General features: G+C 34.5%; 3 protein-coding genes across 3 annotated transcripts; 1 reads left to right on the top strand and 2 right to left on the bottom strand.

Annotated features, from left to right (window-relative positions):
• Positions 1 to 8,724: 8,724 nt before the first annotated feature.
• LOC140021490 (hydroxycinnamoyl-CoA:piscidic acid hydroxycinnamoyltransferase-like) lies at positions 8,725 to 10,360 on the bottom strand. Its single transcript, XM_072072462.1, has 2 exons — positions 9,004 to 10,360; positions 8,725 to 8,895 (listed from the first exon to the last, which is right to left on the bottom strand). The coding sequence occupies exon 1, from the start codon at positions 10,323 to 10,325 to the stop codon at positions 9,021 to 9,023; it is 1,305 nt and encodes a 434-aa protein (XP_071928563.1). The 5' UTR covers positions 10,326 to 10,360; the 3' UTR covers positions 8,725 to 8,895; positions 9,004 to 9,020.
• Positions 10,361 to 17,144: 6,784 nt separating this feature from the next.
• Positions 17,145 to 19,057, bottom strand: LOC113725426 (hydroxycinnamoyl-CoA:piscidic acid hydroxycinnamoyltransferase-like). Its single transcript, XM_027248569.2, has 2 exons — positions 17,594 to 19,057; positions 17,145 to 17,484 (listed from the first exon to the last, which is right to left on the bottom strand). The coding sequence occupies exon 1, from the start codon at positions 18,970 to 18,972 to the stop codon at positions 17,611 to 17,613; it is 1,362 nt and encodes a 453-aa protein (XP_027104370.1). The 5' UTR covers positions 18,973 to 19,057; the 3' UTR covers positions 17,145 to 17,484; positions 17,594 to 17,610.
• A 905-nt stretch (positions 19,058 to 19,962) lies between these two features.
• Positions 19,963 to 20,799, top strand: LOC113741397 (uncharacterized). Its single transcript, XM_027268922.1, has 2 exons — positions 19,963 to 20,379; positions 20,482 to 20,799. The coding sequence occupies exons 1-2, from the start codon at positions 19,963 to 19,965 to the stop codon at positions 20,797 to 20,799; spliced, it is 735 nt and encodes a 244-aa protein (XP_027124723.1).
• Positions 20,800 to 22,556: the final 1,757 nt, after the last annotated feature.

The raw sequence follows: 22,556 nt of genomic DNA, 5'->3' as shown, positions 1-22,556 counted from the left end.
AAATATTTATTCTCAAATATAGATTTGTATTTACTCTCAAATATTTAATTTTTGTTAAACACAAAACCTACCAATTTTTCTTCCGTAGAAATATTAATATAACACTTTTTCAATTTTAGTTATAAATATTTATGTATTTAACATAAATTAAATGATTCAGGATAAAATATCTATAAAGAGTCAATATTTTACTCATGTAATGGATGAAAGTCATAAAAAATTAATAGTTTATGAGGCCATTTATTTTTTAAAAAATATTTAATTTATATTAAATAGATAACCTACTGATTTTTTTTGCAAGAATATTACTTTAACACTTTTTAATTTTTAATTACAAATGTTAATATATTTATCATAAATTAAATATTTGAAAATAAAATATCTGTAAAGAGCCGATACTTTAAAGAGGATATGCGTATTTGCCTATAAACTACACTATTTAAAGTAAGGAGTATAGTTTATTGATTTAAGTAAGGAGTGTAGTTTATAGGCAAACACGCATAACTTATTTAAAATACCGGCTCTTTACAGGTATTTTATTTTTAAATATTTAATTTACAATAAATATATCAATATTTGTAATTAAAAATTAAAAGGTGTTACAATAATATTCTTGTAAAAAGAAAATCGATAGGTTATCTATTTAATATAAATTTAAATTAAAAAAAAAAAAGAAATGGCCTATAAAATGTTAATTTTTTATGGCTTTCATCCATTACATGAGTAAAGTATTAGCTCTTTATGAGTATTTTATTCTGAATCATTTAATTTATATTAAATACATAAATATTTGTAATTGAAATTGAAAAAAATGTTATATTAATATTTCTACGGAAGAAAAACTGGTAGGTTTTGTATTTAATAAAAATTAAATATTTGAGAGTAAATACAAATCTATATTTGAGAATAAATATTTGTGATAAAGTAAATGTTTGAAAATAAAATTCATGTAAAGAACTGGTACTTTAAATAGGCAATACGTATTTGCCTATAAACTACGCTCGTTAAAGTTTATTAATTGTTAATTAATTTGTAATACTTTGCCATTCATTGGACATGTGGCACAAAGGACAAATCAGGTACAAAATTCTAATTTCACTCTCTATATGACAGCCCCACCTCACCCTAAAGCGAACCCCACCTCACCCTAAAGCGAACCAAAGGGTTCGGCGGATCGCCTGCCCAGCTCTCGCCAGGACTACGGAGTCGATTTACACAAACCCAACATAGTACGTGCGATAAGATCCAAAGAAAACGAACAAGTGGAAACTACAAATATTTACATTGGAGTCTTGAACAAATCCGGATACAGTGCAATCCGAGATATTCATACTACACAAAATACAATTAGGGCTTCGTTTTCAAAAAATAAGTACAATTAGGGTTTTCAACCATTGGGGAGCTATACAAAATCTAAACTAGTTCAACTCATACTTCAAAGTCATAGTTCCCAAAAGTGGTTCCCTGTAAGGAAAACAAAGGTAACAGAAAGAGGTGAGCTTACGCTCAATGAGTTACCAAACAAATAGGGGTAAAATCATGGCCTTTCACGTTGAATCAATCAGATACATGTACCAGATATAGAGGAAAGCATTTAAACACCGTGGTTCAAAGGGAAAGGATACGGGTGGCTCTCAGGAGCCAGATTTCCATTTGCAGTACTTGATCCGAATCCGTTGACTCTCCGTCAACGTAAATAGAACCAACATATCCGTAGACCCCACTTTACACCAATTTCCGTCCACCAAACATACCCCTACCGGGCCCGAACTCCATACAGTACAGAAATGGTAATACTCGAGCATACCGGAATCAAGAGTTTCAATACCCAAAGATTCCCAGAACAGACTACTGTGGTTCGTTATCTAATCGACCAGGCCCTTGCCGGCCCGACTTGAGTCACTAGCCACAGGTGTTAAACTCAGAGGTCACAGAAAGGTCGTTGGATACCAGCCTCCAAATGACATCCGAACAGATTCAGATACAGTTAACAGATTATACACAGTAAATAGGCATATAGACAGATAAGAGAGCAAGTGTGATAAAGTACACCCTCGTCTCAAACAGAATAAACAGACATTGCAGTCATTCAGATCACAGATTGCAAGTGCAGAAATCAAGTTAAGTAACAAAACAAATAAGGGGAGTGGTACACTCACCGGTTTCAATACAGATACTTCAAAAGTTTTTGCCCAAAATAGAGCTTTAATCACCAAGAAATCCTAAAATAACCAAGGTGAAACAATTATAGTTCCCACTTTCATGAATCCAGTACACGAAATGTATAAATAAGACTCAATTATAAGTCGTGTGCCTGATCAAATTAGCTACCAGTGCACAGAAATAACAATGTGATTTTGGAGTAAAAGGTAGCAGTTGGTATCAAAGACATGAACAACCCTAAAACCCTTCGCTCAAGTCACAAGTAAATCCAACTAGCCTTCAAGTAAAATTTCGGGCAGCATATCCCTTGTGTTTACCTATTTTCCAGCCATTAATGGCTTCATTATTTTCCTCAAATCAGTCCCAACATCTCATACAAAATAATCTCATTTCCAAAAGCCGTTCACTAGGTTTAAATTCATATAAATACAAAAATCATGCTAGAAACATTTCCGGAAATGAAATCTAAGTTACGAAACAAAAGGCAGATTCGCCGCTACTTAGCGTATCGGACCTAACTGAAACTACGCTTATCGGATTGAAGTAAAAGTTATACCGTTTCGAAGCTAAGACAGAGGGTTATAACTTTGATGCAGAATACTTAGTCCAGTTCTCGTCCTAACTAGGTCAAAGTTACCAAAATAACCTCAGATTTGTCCAGTTCGAAGTTCACTGTGGCAGTCCTGATTCATTCAGTTATATCTCAGCATATACAACTCCAATTCAAGTGATTCCAAAGCCATTTGAAAGCTAAGATACACGGCTATAATTCTTAACAAGACATCAACAACCAATTCGGTAGTATTCCTGGTCAAAAGAACCAATTACAGAAGCTGATTCTCAGTTTCGGGTAACTACAGGGCAGCAGGGGTAATGCGGTCTTTTCACAGGCTACATTGCTTCGAAACTGAAATTTTGCAGGCTACTATAAAACATCATTCTATACAACTTTCATGTTTTAACCCAAAGCTAATTCAGCCTCTAACTATGAGGAACAGTACCGGGCAGAAAAGGGAGTAATCGAAACCCTAACTTCCGAAATTTCCGTTCAATGCAGAAATTTTCCGCAAATAACTACAATTGACACATTAAGGTTTCATTCCAGATCATTTCCAATCATTATCCATGGCCACAACATATGAATCATATTAAATTAGAAAAATCATGATTAAATAGAAAATGTCATCAATCTCAACCAAAATCATGAAATAACACCTAATCTCATCCCTTAGGCTACCACAAGTCATTAATTAAACATCATTAGATAGAGGAGAGGGGTTCCTTCACTACTCACCTTGTAAACACTAGAGACAAGATAGCTTAGGGTCTTTCCTTTCCAAACAACTCCACCAAGCACTTCTATCCTTCTTAGCAAGTAGGTTTTATGGAGAAATTTGGGAGATTAATGGTTGGATTTCAAGATTTGGCAAGAAAAGGAAGCAAAAGTTGAAGAGTTTTCTTTCTTGTTTTCTCCAAGAGTGGCCGGCCAAGAAGATGAGATTTTTGATGAATTTTTGGTTATTTAGTAAAGGTAATAAGATGGTCAAAGTCCAAGGTCCAATGAAAACGCGACACCTAGTATCTCTTTTGGCTTATAATTATCCTTTTGTCTCTCCACCATTAATCCATTTAGCAACCTCTAGTTATCTTTTAACATCCAATAAATTAAACCCAATATCCAAAACTTAACCTAACTGGCCAAATTTTACCGAACTTTTCGCACTAGCAGGTCCCACGTCCGATATACGTTCTTAATTTCTCAAAAACTAACCGATACTAGAAAAATCATTTAAAACTATATTTACTAATAAAAATTATGTTTTAAAATTTTTCGAATAAAGAAAATATGGAAAAACGTGCAATTCAAAGAAAATAAAACCTAGAAATTAGGAAAAATTACGGGTCCTCACACTCTAAAATAATATTTTAATTATTTGGACTGAATTTGTAAAGGATTAGTAGCCTCAGGGGAGGTCAGTGTAATTGTTCAAATCACAGGGGAGGTAAGTGTAAATGTCAGAAACCTCAGGGGAGGTTTTTGAAATTATCCCTTAGTTTTACTAGGCTCATCCAAGCAGCTGCAGAAAAGATTTCTTGTATATTTACCAGGCCATGTGATAATACAGAAGGTGTCTGACTGACTTTGATGGAACCAATGGACCCTAAAGCGGCTAATTTCTTAGATTATACGTTTAAAAAAAAAAAACAATCCGTCAAATGTACCTCTGACAGGGGGTGTTTCTCATTTTATAGCGGCCGTGCTGACTAGGCACGTCCGCATAATTAAAAATTCCACCGGAAACTTGTCTGCAAAAAATTCAGGGGAGCAGCAGGTGTCAGAGCGAACGTGCTGACTGGGCACGTCCGCAGCTGACTTCAGACAGAGCATGTGTCAGGCGCGGACGTGCGTTGCTTCTGATGTTTCTGTTGTGAAGTCCTTAATTTATTGTACTCCCATAACGAACTTAATTTGTGCCTAAATAAGCCAAGCATTTTAACAGTGATTAAAAAAAGGAAGGGTCTGATTTGACTGATTTTATTCCTACACCAATCTGCTTTTTGCCAAACTAAGTGGAGCACCATTAGGAAGGATAAACATTAGGAGCAAAGTTATCTTGAACTGAAAAAGTTTGGTCTTTGGGATTATTTCTTCTTTTCTATAAATGAGTTCTTTTCTTATTTGTTTATTTTGCATGTAGTTCTTCATTGATTCTAAAGCTAAGCAAAAATTAGCTTCTGCCCACAAGAAGCCCTGTATTGGATATGAAGGGCACTGTATCCACACTACACTGTTGGTCGTTGACAGTTCATATGCTTCATGCTCGTTTAATAATACTCTGCTACAAGTGGAATGTTATCAATATTGTCCGTCATATTTCTAAGACTACTTATATTTCATTTGCAGTGCCTTAGAAAATTTAGGTTGGACAAAAAAATTGCATTGGGATACCAATCTCTAAGAGATGTTATTAATTAAGAGTTCATCTTAAAAAAAAAATGACTATAAATCATGACATTACTAAATGATAAATACAAGCGTGAGAATCTTAAAAACAAGGAGATGAATTATCTTTTAATTTGTTTCTATCATTTAGTCGCAATGTCACTTAGTATCGAATTTTTCATTAATTAAACAGCTAATATATCACTTGGCACTTTTATATGCATTGTGGAAGTTAATTATCTCTATGTATATGGCTCCTAAATTGTGGCATTATGAAAATTCTTCCTGGTTTAAGGTATGTGTCGGTCATTGTCCAATTGAAAGGTGGGCTTGGGCTCCTCCCCTTGGTTTTCCATCTTACATAACTGGTGGTGCCATGACACCATCAACAGGGACCGGGGAAAAATAAATATATATGTCGGCTGCACAGAAGTCCGCCACGTGTAATTTCCGATAAAGGAGGTTTCATCTGGTTGGGCAAATTGTGTCCAATACCGTGTGGGGCATTTGGAAGTAGAGCTAGCATTAATGGTGCCAGCAAATTAGATGCGAAAATCTCAACTCTTTTGCTGCAGAAGAGAATTGGCCTCAGGCCTTTATATAGGGGTTTAACGGTAAAAAAAAAAAGTCTATAACACTTACAATTTTTGAATTTATTCCCTTTTTTTTTTAAATGTAGAGATTATAAAGACCTCCTTTTAAGTTGATAAATTGGATGGCGATCTTTTTGTGACATTTACATTTACTCTCAACTTTTCATAGAATTCTCTTGGAAAATGGATGTTGACAAAGAATAATGATCGTAATTTTACACTTAACAAATATCAATTATTGAAAGGGGTGGTGGGCTCCTCGAATTAAATATCAAAGATAGAATGTACCCAAAAAGTTCAAGCTAATAAAGATATGGCATTCTTTCTTAATATTCTTTACTTCTTTTTAAAAGAATAAGAAGATGACATTTCATTGCTTTGACGTCAATCTCATTCCAGCAATATTAGGTATTGCCTATTTTAACGTCAGAGAAAAAGGCAATTAACCAAAAAGGAATTTGCAAATATGTAAGCAATTTTTTTAAAAAAAAAAATAGAGAGAGAGAGAGAGAATTATGACATGGTAATGTACCTTAAAGACTTTGAAAGATAATCAAAAGAGTTTTATATATCAAATTTCGAAAAAAACAAAGGTTAACTTTGCATGATTATTTTTTTCCTTTTTTGAGGCAGCTCTAAAAGAGTGTGTTGGACTGGTGTTGAAGTTGGAAAGAGCCAAATTGAAGTACGACTCAAAGTCAGCAGAACAGTCTCTTGAGGGGTCGTGTACATATGGACATGAAAAAAGTCTCTAATAATTGATCTTGTCTGGACAGGAAGAGATACTCTTGATAAGGAAAATCGGTCAAAACATCCGTCATATTTTATAAAATGATATTTTTTATTTCTCATTTTTTTAAAAGTATAATTTTACGTTTTTTACAAATTCACATTAATCAAATTTGATTCTTACCTAAGTTTTCAACTAATTTTTTTATCGAAATCCATCACGTGCATTGTTTAAGAGGAAAATTACACGTGATCATTTTTTAAGAGTAATATTGTCAAATCAAATTTTACATAATTCGATTCATAATCTCTCACATTTTATAAAATGAATTGTTTCGTCCCTCACATTTTACAAAATGAATTTTTTAATCCCTCATTGATTATGTTTACGAATAGTTTTTTCTTATCTATTTGATTTCACCTAAATAGTACGAATAGCATGTAATATATCTCTATTTGATTTCACGTAAACAGGCTAATCGTAGTTGCACACATGCTATTCAATAGATATATACAGGGGTTTAAAACTAACTATTTTATTTTAAACCCATGTATATATATATATATGATTTCACCATATGAACCTATTCAATATTTCTGAGCTTTCTCTTTTGGTAATAATTTATTTATTGAGTTGTATAATAAGGCTATCTAATTAATGGATCCTAGCTCGAATTCTATAGTCATGCTAACAAATTGCAGTTTAAATCTGAAATTTCTACTCGTCACTTTTAAGGCCAACAGTTGAATTACTTACTTGTGATTGTCTTAAAATTTGAAAGTGCCAATTATATACTTCTTTTTGTCATACTTTTTCTTTATTTATTTTTTCTGTCCAAATTTAATTCGATATATACACTTGATAATGTTTAGGATTAAATGTCTTCTTTGTTTTCAATATTCGAGTAAAAGGAAATGAATATGAGTGAAAAACTAACAATTTTTTTAAACATATATATATCTATTTGATTTCACATGAACAGTACAAATAGCATGTAATATATCTCTATTTGATTTCGTTTGGCAAAATCAAATAGAGATATATTACAAATCAAATAGAAATATATTACATACTATTTGTACTGCTCAGGTAAAATTAAATAGATATATGCATGGGTTTAAAAAAAACTAGTCAAAAAACTAGACACGTGAGGGATTCCGACAAAAAACTAGTCGAAAATTTAGGTAGAGACCAAATTTGACTAATATAAATTTGTAGGGGATGCAAAATTATACTTTTAAAAGTGAAGGATGAAAAGTCATTTTATAAAATGTGAGGGATGTTTTGAATTATTTCCTCTTTTGATAATGTCTCAATAATTGTTTTGATATTTCAATAGGATGCAATTCCACCACCGTGTTTGAGTTTTTTGAACAATGTTTTATCTGATATAGAATAGAATTCCAATTTTTCTCTCCTTTTGTTTTTTTTCTTATTTCCTTCAACAAAAAGCTTTGTTAGAGGATAACTAGGATAGGTATACATTCATTTTGATATAAGCAAATCATCAACAGCAAATTGCATAAACTAGATGTCAAGATTTGCATTCCTTCGATTTTTCTTTCCTTTTTTCTCCCGGGCGTTGGGTGTAAAAACGTACTTATTGTGCCTGTTTAATTTTACGACACAGTTTTTTATCATTATTTTTATGTACACATATACTGTTCTAACTTGGTTCGATTTCCATTCTTGACGGAGAAATCTAGAGTTTGTTTTTAATATTTCTTTAACATATTTTTTAACTTTCTTTTAACGTCACATACATCATACTCTGTACCCGTCTGGTCAGATGGTGGTTAAGTCCCCGTCAGGTTCTCCCGACTCAATTGGCTCACTCCCTAGAGTCGTTTCCCTTAACAAGTAAGTCCCCCCCTAGGAGTAGGAGTAGGTTAGGTTAGGCTAGAAGTTGCCGCTAGTGAAAAAAAAAAACATACACCATACTCTAAAAAGTGATACAATATGTTATTGCATATGAGGGGGAGGAAAAAAGATTTCATGGTCACCATTTTTATCTAAATAAATCCAAGCGCATGTTTGATCATTTTTTGTAGTGTCCATGGTGGTTCCAAAGCTACTCCATTCTTACCTTAACCTAGTAGTCGATGTGCCATTATACGATTACAAGCTTCCCGGTTATGGGATGGACAGCATATACACTAACAGACATAAATATATATAACAAGTGTAAAAATTGAAATTGAGATTCAAATTCAAATTGAGATGAAGTAGTAAGTATCCATATTCGTTAATGCATCCACTTTCGATACATACAAAATTAATCCTTTTTTTTTGTTTTACAAAAAAAGACATCATAAAAATCTCCTTATTTGCTACTACTTTGGAGACAAATTTTTGGGTACCCTCTGCTCCAGCTCCCATTTATTAAAAGTTCCACGTCCCGTTTCTATGCAATAATAGCTCTTTGAACTGTTCTCTTCTCCACCAGCTGCCAATTTGTAGGTTCCCTGTACAACAAATATATTCAAATGTTAGTGGCACCTAAAGTTTACATTATATATGACTAAGCTTTTTAGCGAGCCCAATGGAACTACACAAATTACACTAGAACCAACCTTGTAAGTCTACATCATCATATATCTTCATAGAAATACTTCTTAAAAGCATTAATATGTTCTACTTGTAGGCCCAATGGTATCAATAACGACCCATCTCCATTAGGACTAGGAATAATGAAGAGTTTTCCATCATCACCTAGTGACGCATGGGCCATGAATATTTCATCTCCCCACCCAAAATCGGCTTTGTACAAGCCCAGACCAACCCAAGTCGTAACGATCAAATTGGGATTTCCGAAGAACAACCCCTGCGGACGACCAACGGTGTGAAAATATGGACTGGTGGATACCTCCGGAATGTTCTTCATACAAACAAGATATGACCTTACATACTCATCTGTAACATTCTCTATTGCTTCCTTAATTTTGCTTGAAGCATAGCTTAGTGGCCTCGATTGGAGGTCACCTGCAATGGCTCTTGCTGGTACAGGTAAGACAGCATTTCCAAAGTACCTTCCGGGCAAGGGTAGTTTAAGCCGCTTGCGAAAATCCACAGTCACATATAGAACCGTTTCTTGGGCGGGGTTGTGCATACGGGCCTTGGATAAGCACCTCCATATATGTGCAGATACTGCTACAAACCGGCTAAAGGGCCTTTGATTGCTAGTTTTGTGAATCATCAAATCTTGGTCGTTGGCCTTGTTCCTGATCTGCTCAATTTGGTCTTTACTTAACTTAAGCATGGCACAGATGGTAGCCTTTTTACGCCCTTCCAAGCTGCTAGACCGGCCTATCAGGACGGGTAGGGGGAAAAAGTCCGAGTATTGTAATTTTGGAGCCGTTGATGATGGATGATCGTCTTCATATTTCTGAAAAATTGTTCGATCTAGAAATGGTTGATCATCAGATTTTTCACCACGTGCAATCTTTGCCCATTCGGAAACAAAATGAAACCCGCTTTGGCCGTCAGCAATGACGCGTGACACGGCCAAGCCTATAGAAACACCACCACAGGCAAACTTTGTAATTTGCACTAAAAGGAGCGGTACCTCATGAAGGGGAGTATTATTGTTATCTATAGGTGGGATCAGGGCACGGATTTGTGGCGCTGGACAGAAGTCTCCCAAATCCTGGATTTTGAGTTCAGATTGAGCTTCAACAAGTAAAGCTCCCATGGAATTGCAATGCAGCTCAACTCGGCCCCCATCTTTCGGGTATAAACGTCCAGCAAGCGGATAAAACGCCACCAAGGCTTCGCTTAGTGAGTCTTTCAAAACCTCAGTGGCATCATTCAGCAATTCTGGACTTTCTGGCTTGTAAAAATGGACGACAGTTGCATGAGTCACGGCTACACGTTGATCACACTCAGATAAAAACATTACTTTTGTAGGGATTGGTTTTGCTGGTTTGACAATGCGAGAGGCTATCAAGTTAACCATTGTGAGAAGGAAAGAGAATAATGGGTGTGAGAATTGTAAGAAGGAAAAAAGTATGGCAGCTGGGAGACTTTGTGAGAAGGAAAGGAAATTTTGAAGGTGAGATTTTGGCTGTGGTAGCAAAGTGTCGCCAGCGTAAGCTTAGGTCATCGGCAATGGTTTACACTCTCTTTAGTGTAATCCATACATCACGTCAGCATTTCACTTTTTTCTCTTTTATTATACTTTCACTCACAATGGATTACACTCCAGAAGGTGTAATAGCATGGATTCACAATTAAATCAAATATTTATTTTAATAATGCATAACTCATATCCCATAAATAAATAAAGTAATTTTTAAAAATAATTTTGTTATTTTTAAAAAATAAAGTATTAAATTTCATTAAATTTTTTACCTTTTGAATCTTTTATTTTCTACAAATAATATTATTAATTTCTAAGTTTGAATAATACATCTTTTTCTATCTCTCAAAAATAATATATTGTTATTTTTTGAAAAATAATTATGCAGAACATTAAACAAATACGTGATACCTCAAATGAATGTTGGAAAAAATGGACTCCACAATTGAAAAAAAAAATGAACGTTGAAAACGGCTAGTTTGCTGGGCAAAATTTTTCCAACGGCTTACACGGCCACCAAACCTTAAGCTGTCAGACATTACACCGCTTATTTCACGCGGTTGAAGATGCTCTTATATAGACTCGAGATTTATAGTATATCACACGAAAATTGTGAAGGCTCTGCTAATATATTTTACAAAAGTATTTTGGTTGTTGCAATTATAGTATATATCTTACCACACTCACAAGGAATTACTAAAGAAAAGTGTTCAACGAAATATTCAAGAACCAATTTGGTTCATCTCATTAGACGCAAAAAGCAAGACCTTTTCCTGTGTCTCTTTCGGTCATTACAAAACCACGATACTTGTGCCCCTTATTTAATCCACCAAGACGTATTTCGCTCAATTATGTACTTAGAAGTTCAACAAGGAGAAAAATTCAAGTAAAAACTGGTTTGTTTGTGTATGGTTTTAATGGAACCTCATAATAGGAGCAAGTGTAATTTTTGATGTTTTGGTCCCAAGTTACTAGGCATGTAAACAAAACTAATCAAAATGAGCTAGTTGGCATGTTTGTTTATTTTAACAAGTATAGAATTTTGATTTACATTTGACTTGTTAATTGTTCGAGTCTCAAACTTTTTAGGAAGTCAACTTCTAGTAACTTAAACTCCTTATAGATGAATTTCAAGTTTCATCAGTGTCAAATCAATTTTGAAATCTTAATTACTACTAATTCAAGCTCACGTCCAACAGCATTAGTTGACAAACCAATTTTGAATGAGCTTGATTGAATAATCAATAACTTTGATTTGTATTTGAGCTAGATAATGTATTACTACTAATTCAAGTTCACTCAAACTGTTTTGTTGCCCAAAAAAATCCACTTACTTTTTAATTTTTATTTTAATTTTTATTTTTTAGATTGGAAAGCAACACTCAATATTTTTATTTTGGGAAAAGTTTACTTTGCAGAATGTGTAGAGAAAAACCAACCAAAAAAAAGTGCCATAGAGAGAGAGAGAGAGAGTGTGTGTGTGTGTGTGTGTGTGTGTGTAAATAGAAATTTGCAATATTCATTTCAAAGAAATTCTTTTGCCAACTTGATTAAATAGAAACTTAGTGTATTCTTTTCAGGAATTTATCCTTTCATTTATTTTGAAAACTTTTCAATAAAATAAAATTTCGACAAAAGTTTACGACTTTGTGAAATATAAAGATATATTATTTGAACAACATAGGATGTGACAAATAATTTCTTGAATTGCCTTAAGGGTTTATTAGTTCTTGAATCCTTAAATATTTGCATCGTTCTTCATTCAATTGTAAGCTATAGATTTATCTTCACATTCATCCTACATATACAACAAAAAGGACTTTTGGTTTCATTTTTGGGAAGTTCTTCCTCCGTCTCCTAAAGGGCCTTTTTAGTACTTTGGCATGCAAATGTAAATCATTCATTCAGCTTGAAGAACAACCCTTAAATTGGGATTGTCAGTGTAGGTTACTGATTTACCCTTTATCAATTCATTGTACCTGTTTAGTCCTATGGGCTTTGGCTTTGAACTGTTTCCGGTCAAATATGTGTGAGTGTTTGGTTAGGCTTTTCACCATAGTAGTGAATAGGGGTACAAACGAGTCGAGTCGAATCGAGTTTTGAATTTATCGAGTCGAGTTACACTTATTTATACACGAGCTCGTCGAGCTCGGCTCGATATAGGAAAAGGAAAACTCGAGATCGACTCGTTTATGGCTCGCGAGCTTAGCTCGAATTCTGGCTCGCGAATAGCTCAAGTTTCGCTTGATTTTCTGGCTCACATGAAGCTCAAAGGCAGCTCGATTTCTAGCTCGTTAGGAGTTCAAGTTCGAACTCGAAAACAGCTCGAAAATTTCTGGAAATTTAAGCAAGAAAACAGCATTTTTGTCCCCATATTTTTGACAAAATTTGAGCATGATAACAACAATTTTTCACATATTCTTGATCTTGAGGCCTACAAATTATGCACTAATACAATCATAAATATCCAAATATCCACTAATACAAATTATCCAAAAATATCCAGATATCCACTAATACAAATTATCCAAATGTCCACAAATATCCACTAATACAAATTATCCAAATGTCCACAAGAATACCAGCTTGTGGCAAGGCATGACATGAAGCGAGAATTAGTCCACCAACTCCAACTCCAGAAAATTCCTAAAGGTTAAAAGAGTCATAAGAAAAACGATTTGGCCAAAATGCAAAAGAAAAAAAAGGAGCATTCTCTAGTCCCAAAACAGATTACTATTACTAGTAAACAAGTTAGTAGCAGTAATTATTTTCAAGAAACAAGAGGACAGCAAGTCTCATGGTATACATTTGTGCTATAGCATGGGAATAGACAAAATCTGGTACAACCAGTTACATTTCCTAATAGAGTTGGATGATGATGTAGTTGTAGTATATCTTTTGTTGTGGATGCTACTTGTGTTTTATTTTCCTTTCGGATTTCCAGGAATTATTTGAGGGTTACTACTTTTGTCAAGCTCAAAGGGAGGATTTCTTTCAGCGAGCAAAGCCTTATAAGGGACATCCAACAATTCTAATAGAAATGATGAAGCAGCTTGTTTTAATAGAAATGAGTTATTTGCTTCACATTCATTGACATTCCTTATGCAATATTTTATGCATAGTGTGCTTCTCAGAATGCAAAAGCTTACTATGAAATTTTAGTTCTCCAAAATTAAAATGCGCAATTTTAGTTCCTAACAAATAAAAAGTGTTCTCTTTAGTTCCAACAAATTTTAGTTCTGTGGACAAAGATTCATTTGCAATCCTGTTACTCATGATAGCATCATATCCTAGAAAACCAAAACTTGGTACGAGGAAAGCTAAAGAACTTCTTATATTCGAGAATTACAGGGATGTAACATCTGATACATAAATTACAGAATAAATGGGGTAAAATGCAAACTATCATCAAGACAGTATCAAAAAGTGTGACATGGGATTTCATTTACCCCTTGGTATTACTACTTGAAAGCAGAGCAAAGTGGATCACCTTCTAGATTCCAAAGAAAAAGGAAAAGGAAAAGAAAAAAAACCTCAGTACATACCTGCAAAATCTAGGGAGAAAATCCAATGGACTGATCTGAGGATGTTGGACACGGTAGGGAGTGGTGGAGATGGGCTTAGCGGGTTGCACACTTGCGACGCTGGAAAAGCTTAGACAAAGCTCGGAGATGGGAATGCGCCGAGAAGCTGGTTGAGTTCGGAAAGCCCGTCAGTCAGCCTCGCGGGAGAAAAAGAGGGAAAGCTGGTTGGGATCACCTTCCAGATCCTCGTCCGTCAATGGGTTGCGCACTCAGATTCTTGCATGGCTTGGAGGTTGCTCAAGTGGTGCTGGCGGAAGTGATAGAGATGGAGCTAGCAGTAGCAGCGATGGCAGTGATAGAGTGAAAATTGGGAGTTTGGGACAGTCGGTCGGCAGAGGAAGAAGATCGATCGAAGGAAGTGAGGAAGGAGTGAGCAGAGAAGTTAACCTAATCAAAGAAAGGAGTAAAGTTTAGACTACAGTGTATCAGAAAAAGATCGATTATAGCTTAGACTATAGTGGCCGAAGATCGATTATAGCTTGAGTCCGAGTGTGCAGAGAAATTGTAAATTTTAATTGATTCAGAGATATTTTTATAATTTCATATTTATTTGAGCCCAACGAGCAGCTCGTCTAGCTATCGAACCTAAAAAATGAAGGCTCAAGCTCGTCTCGTGTATCTCAACGAACGGCTCGAGAACACGAGCTCGAGCCGAGGCCTAGTAGTGAGCCAATATCCCGTGTGACATGTACTTTGTTATCAGACCCCGCTTTTGTTTTGGGTTACGTGTACTGTGGATGCATCTACTTTGGTTATCAGACTTTTATTAATATTATCACATGTACTTATGTGACAAGGCCCGTTGCTGCCCTTTCACTACAAAGTACAAACAGCTATGGCATCGCATCTGCTGCTACCAAATGTGGGTACATAACCCCCTACGCTTCCCACGGTTTTCAATCTTGGGATTAGGTGATAAAAGATATGGTCTGGCGGAGGAGTCCAGCACTGCGTTTGATAGGGTATTATTTAAAATAATTTTTATAATATTTTTATAATATAATATATATAAAATAAAAAATAATTAAAATATATAAAAAGAATTAATTTTTTCTACACTGATAATATATATATTATCAACGTTGGATAAATGACAACTATATAAAATTTGAATTTAAAATTTTACTTTTATATACATGTCATAAATCTAACGATGATAATATATATACTATCAGTGAAAATACGATTTACTCATTAAAAAATATATTAATGATATAAACGAAATATTATATAAAATAAGTTAGCTATCAGATTTCTAGGGCTCGTGTCGGATTTCTTAATTTTCTTTCCATAGTTCATCGTTGCTTCAACCGTCATGACCATTTCTTCATTCTTAGTTTTTTTCCTCAGGTATTTCTTTCTCTGTCATCACTATTCTCGGAAACCAAATTTTTCCTCTGCCCCTCTTCTTCTTCTGAGTTTTTCTTCTTCATCTTTTAGTTAATGTGTAATGGTTTTACTGATCATTACCTCTAAATCTCTTATGCTTTTGTTTAAATTATCTAATTTTTTCCTTTTTGTTTGTCTCTGATTCTCTTATTTTTTTTCCCCTTCCCTATTTTGTTGATTGTAATTCATTGGAGTAGGGCTTCTTTTCTGCTTTTTACCTTCATTATTATGCAAAAAAGATAGTGAGATATACAATTTTAGCGTTTAATATGCTCGTTGGAATGGAAAGCTATATTTTTTATTTTCTGATAATTATTTTAGCATTTATGATTTTTGGTGGTTGTAATAAAATCTTGGTAGATTGAGTTAGAAAACTATTCCTTGGTTTTGATTCCTTTCCACATGCTTCTAATTTTTTTTGCTATCTGGAGAAAATTTAATCTCTATGCCTAATAATCAAAGTTTTGCAACTCTGATTTATGGTTGTGATTTCTTGCTTTATAAAATGTTCATGTGGCTTTGTCAAAGCCTGTGCTCTGACGAATTGTTGTCTGACAAATGCTTTTGTACTCAAACATATGTTATTTTTGAAAACATATTATTATGGTTTCCACATTTGTATCGCTGTTGTTTTGTCATTTGCTTTGCTTACTCTTCTTTTTGGGGGGCCCCCTTAACTGGGGATAGCTGACGTCATAGTTGTTCTCGTCTCGGGGGAAGTGGAACTACTTTCACCAGAGAAAATGAGCTAGTAGGGTAGAATGCCAATAAGGGGAGCGGGGTGTGGGAAGTAGAATAAGAAAAAGTGGAATATCAATAACGTCCGACATATTTTTAAAACTGCATAAATATTTTTTTAATGTAAATCTATATATATACATGTTGAAAGAGCCATAAGCAAAGATTCAGGACTGAAAACATCTACTTTTTTTTTTTTTTTTTTTTTTTTTGTATACGTCCCAATATCTAGCGACCGCATTGAGTTCCAACTAATCAAAATTCGAATATTGTCATATTCTTTTTGAGGATGATTATCTCAACACTATTTTCTCTATTCACAAAATTCGAATCCATAGTTATTGGCATTTCATTTGCTTCATGCACGTTTAATAATTTAATAATACTTTACTACAGGAAGGGTAGAATACCAATAAGGAAAACTGGAATATTGTCCGTCATATTTCTAAAACTACATATATTTCATTTGCAGTGCATTAGAAAATTTAAAGTTAGACAAATAAATAGCATTGGAGAGATACCTAGCTACAATATATTTCTAGGAGATGTTATTAATTAAAAGTTCACCTACAAAAAACGACACTGTAAATCACGACATTACTAAATGATAGATATAAATATGAGAATTCTTAAAATCAAAAAGATGAATTATCTTTTAATTTGTTTCTGTCATTTAGTCGCAATGTCACTTGGTGTTGAAATTTTTGTTAATTAAGCAGCTAATATATCACTTGGCACTTTTATATGCATTGTAGAAGTTAATTATCTCTGTGCATATAGCTTCTAAATTGTCAGGCTGATTGCTTCAGCCAACTTGAAAGTTTATACATACTTCAATTTCCAAATAATTACCATGCCATATAAAGGTTGAAATATGGCCAGCCCTGCCTAGTGTTAGCATACATGATTTGGTTTGACAATTCTTCCAGGTTTTAAAATGCTCAAGGATTGTATTAGTACATAAGTAGTGGGATCATGATGATAAGTAGTGGACCCATCTTACATAAGAAAATGCATTTTTCCATCCTACGTAAGTAGTGGTATACCATGATACCATCAACACAGAAAACCGTCACGTGTAACATATTGAAAAGGTCATACTAGCTATCACAGGGAGTAAAAGTCTCCTCGTTTGCTACTACCTTAAGAGACAAATATTTTATTCCGTCTACTCCATCTTCCATATCTGAAAAGATCCACGTCCCGTTTGCCTGCAATAATTGCTCTTCAAACTGTTCTCCAGCAGCTGCCAATTCGTTGGTTCCCTGTCCGACAAATAAATTCAAATGTTAGTGGCTGTGCATAATGTTTACTCACATATGACTAAGCTTTTCAGTGAGCCCCATGAACTACACAAACTACATTAGAACCAACCTTGTAAGTCTGCAGCATTATATATCTTCGTAGAAATACTTCTTAAAAGCATTAATATGTTCTACTTGCAGGCGCAGTGGGATAATCAACGATCCATCCCCATTAGGACCAGGAATAAGGAAGAGTCTTCCATCATAACCTAATGACCCAGGGGTCATGGAAATTGCTTCTCCCCACCCAAAATTGACTTTGTACACGTCCAGCCCAACCCAACTCGTAATAAGCAAATTGGGATTTCCAAAGAACAACCCCTGTGCACAACCAACAGTGTGAAAATGTCGACTGCAAGATACCTCGGGCATGTCCTTCATACAAACAAGATATGACCTTACATACTCATCTGTAACCTTGTCTATTGCTTCCTTAATTTTGCTTGAAGCATAGCTTGGTGGCCTCGATTGGAGATCACCTGCAATGGCTCTTGCTGGTACAGGTAAGACAGCATTTCCAAAATACCTTCCGGACAAGGGTGGTTTAAGCCGATTGCGAAAATCCACAGTCACATATAGAACCGTTTCTTGGTCGGGGCTGTGCATACGGGCCTTGGATAAGCACTTCCATATATGCGCAGATACAGCTACAAACCGGCTAAATGGCGGATGATTGCTAGTTTTGTGAACCAAATCGTGGTGGTTGTTGACGTTGTTCTTGAGCTGCTCAATTTGTTCTTTACTTAACTGAAACATGGCACAGGTAGTAGCCTTTTTACGCTCTTCTAAGCTGCTAGACTGGCCTATCAGGACGGGCAGTGGGTAAAAGTCTGGGTATTGTAATTTTGGAGCTATTGACGATGGGCACTCTTCATATTGTTGAAGAATTGTACGATCTAGGTATGGTTGATCATCAGATTTTTCACCGCGTGCAATCTTTGCCCATTCGGCAACAAAATGACACCCGCTTTGACCGTCCACAATGACATGTGACACGGCCGAGCCTAAAGAAACACCACCACAGGCAAACTTTGTGATTTGCACTAGAAGGAGCGGTACCTCATGAAGTGGAGTATTATTGTAATCTATAGGTGGGATCAGGGCACGGATTTGTGGAGTTGGGCAAAAGTCTCCAAAATCCTCGATTTTGAGTTCTGATTGAGCTTCAAGAAGTAAAGCACCCATGGAATTGCAACGCAGCTCAACTCGGCCTCCATCTTTCTGGTATAAACGTCCAGCAAGAGGATAAAAAGCTGCCAAGGCTTCGCTTAATGAGTCTTTCAAAACCCTAGTGGCATCTTTTAGCAATTCTGGATTTTCTGGCTTGTAAAAGTGGACGGTGGTTGCATGAGTCAAGGGTTTACATTGATCACACTCAGATAAATACATTACTTTCCTGGGGATTGGCCTTGCTGGTTTGACAATGTGAGAGGCTATCAAGTTAACCATTGTGAGAAGGAAAGAGAATAATGGGAGTGAGGGTTGTAAGAAGGAAAAAAGTTTTGGTAGACTTTGTGAGAAAGGAATTTTGAGGGTGAGATTTTGGTTGTGGTAGTAAAGTGCCGCCAGCGCACGCTTATATAGACCCGAGATTTGTACTACATCACATGTGAAACTTGTGTAGACTCTGCTAATATATTTACGAAATATTCAACGAAATATTTTACGAAAGGATTCCGGTCAAATTTTTGTGGGTGTTTGGTTACCATGTGATTGCTTTGGTTAGGCTTTGTCAAAGCTTGTGTTCCGACAAGTTATTGTCAGGCGAATACTTTTGTACCCTAAAGCCCCTGCAGGGCAGCTTGGTCAATCATGTAATTCTACTTTAAAAATTGATCAGTGTTCGAGTCTCGTAATTATCGTGCTTTGAGTGGGTTGAGGTGCTCTCTTCCGAGCCACAGGGGATTAGTCGGGTCGAAAGCCTAAATATCCCAGTGTCATAAAAAAAATTATACCCTAAAACATTTTATTTTTGATCTTCTATTTCAGGAGACTATGATACTATTATGGTCTCCACATTTGTATTGCTGTTGTTTTCAATGACGGAGCCAAGGGGGGGCAGAGGGGGGCCATGGCCCCCCCTAAGTTTTGAGAATTTTAATTCATAATATGTAAATATGTGTGTAAAATAAAATTGGCCCCCCCCTAAATTTTTACAATTTTAGTTTACATTATGAGAGTTTATATATATATATATATATATATATATATATATATATATATATATATGAATTAGTCATCTTTGAATGGAATGGCTTGCAAACTTTAATTTACCATGAATGTCCATATGCCTGTTACATTCATTGTTTGGCTCATAGGCTTCAATTTGCTTTAGTTGCAGCTTCTAGAGAAGTAGCTTCTGTTCTCCAATTCTTCTCCAATTTAGTTTTCATTATCAACATTGTTACTACATCTAGCAAACATAATGATGAATTAAAGATGGCTCAAGCAATTGAAGTTGCTACTAAGATTGCTAATGGTGAACTTGAAACTGGAAGGGGGCTTAATCAAATTGGCACTTTAAAACAAGCTAGAGATACTCATTGGAGTTCTCATTTGGATTCTATTTCTAGTTTACTGAAAATGTTCAATGCTACTTGGGTGGTTTTAAGTAACATTGCAGTAGATGGAGGTTCATACTCTCAACGTGGAGATGCAAATTTTGTTTTGAATCAGTTGTTATCTTTTAAGTTTGTTTTCACTTTGCATCTTATGAAAGACATTGTGGAAATTACTCATCTTTTTTGTATAGCATTGCAACGTAAATCTCAAGATATTTTGAATGCAAAGTATCTTGTCTCAAGCACAACAAAGCTACTAAAGAATTTTCGAGATTCGGGATGGGATGATTTCTTGGTGAAAGTTAAATTATTTTTTGAGCAACATCAAATTGATATCCCATGTATGAATGCTCAATATATTGCAAGACGTGGTAAATCTCGAAGTCATCATGATTAGATTAGTGTGGAGCATTATTATCAAATGGATATATTTCTTGCAACAATTGATTATCAATTGCAAGAGTTACATAGCAGGTTTAATGATCATACCGTGGAATTGTTTGTTTTGAGCACTGCTTTAGATCCTAGAAATGGATTTATGCTGTTCAAGATTGATGATATTTGTAAACTTGCAGAGAAGTTCTATCTGAATGATTTTATGGAGCAAGAACTAGTACGTCTAAGAATAGAACTTCAACATTTTGAACTTGACATTCCAAATCATCATGAATTGCAAGAATTATCTGGTATTATGAGTTATGTCAAGACTTGGTGAAGAAAAGAAAATCAGTGATATATTCTCTTATTGATAGATTGATTAGACTTGTTCTTACTCTTCCTGTATCAACTGCAATTACAGAGTGGGCATTTTCAATTATGAAAATAATCAAGACAAAGCTCCAAAACAAGATGGAAGATAATTTCTTGAATGATTGTCTAACTGTGTATATAGAAAAGGAAGTTGCTGAAAAATTTAGCAGTGATTCAATCATAGATGAATTTAGTTCTATGAAAGAGCGTAGAGCTCAATTTATTTCTAAGAAAAGATATTGAAATTTCAAAGTATGTTAACATAACTTTTATCTTTTTTCAATTGAAAATAGTTACATTTATATTACATGGTTATTTATATATTGCATAGGTGACATATTAGAGAGCATCTTCTCATAATGTGCAAATTGGATGGTTTGTGATGTTATAAGATATTTAATCAAAGGTTATCTTTTTTGTTATGACTGTACCGCATATTTATGAATAGACGTACCTTTATAATTAAATTTAATATTTGATATTTTTAGATGTCATATATTTAAATAGAAGAAAATTATTTTGAACATAATATATTAAGATAATTTTATTAGAAAAAAATTTTGGCCCTCCCAAAAAAAAATTCCTGGCTCCGTCACTGGTTGTTTTGTCGTTTGCTTTGCTTGCTCTTTTTATTTTTTGGGGCCCCTTGGATGGGGATAGCTGATGTCATAGTTGTTCTCGTGGGAAGTAGAACTACTTTGAGAGAAAAAATTTTAAAAAAAATCAATGGTTTTTTTATTTTGGAAAGTCAGGTGACCCCTCTCGTCTTTTTTTTTTTTTCAAACAATAATAATATTTATATAATCTAATTTATTATATTCTATAGAAAAGGGGAGTCTAAAGAGGCTGTATAAAAAATTAGTAGGTATGCAGATCTGACTAGATCAAAGGGGTGTTCTATCATCTTTTTTAAATTTTTTCAAAATAAGTGGAATTCAAACCTCTGACCTACAACTCAAATAGGAATTTAGTCCCTTTTTATTGCCACTGAAGCTCAGTGGTTGACCCCTCTCTTCATTGTGTGCATGATGGAAAGGTTCACAACTTAATTAGGCCGGGATATCAGCACAGCAGTTTTAAACAAACATTTTCTAGCAAGCAGTTTAAATATTTTCTAGAGAAAAGATATGCTTGGTATGACTCATGAGATGCTTGAAAGATTGGAGGCAAACTTGAAGGCGAATGGTTTTCTCAAGTTCACGATGCGATGGTTTGCGCTCATTTCCATGTTCCCATGCTAGAAGATGAAAGCTCGCACAACGCGCGGGAATTGGGTGCCTCTATTTAAAATGTTTTAAATAATTTTTAAGAAAAATATAATAAAATTGAGAAAATAGAATGTATTGCAGATATAAGTTTTTTTAAAAAAACATGTATTTAAAGTAAGTATCATATCAATTGAAATAGAATTACCCATAAACAAATCATTTTATACTCTACATAAAAATAAAGTTAATTTCTAAATGCACATAGTATTTCTTCTACATACGTTAATTAAGAAACTAGAAGGAAATGTCAAAAAGGCTAACTGAATAACATAATAAGAAAACATCCAAAGTTGAAGCTATAATATATTACTTTTTATTATTTAACATCAACATAACAAACGAGAGCAAAAACTTTTTTTTATGTCAAATAGATAATTCTCATCCTTATACTACAACTCATTATAAGATTAAAAAAGTTTTAACCCTTAGTTTTGTTCTTAGCCAGTTTTATCTT

Source organism: Coffea arabica, chromosome 1e (assembly GCF_036785885.1).
Source record: "Coffea arabica cultivar ET-39 chromosome 1e, Coffea Arabica ET-39 HiFi, whole genome shotgun sequence".
NCBI lineage: Eukaryota > Viridiplantae > Streptophyta > Magnoliopsida > Gentianales > Rubiaceae > Coffea > Coffea arabica.
Note: the sequence above shows the minus strand (reverse complement) of the source record. Positions and strands in the feature narration are given on the sequence as shown.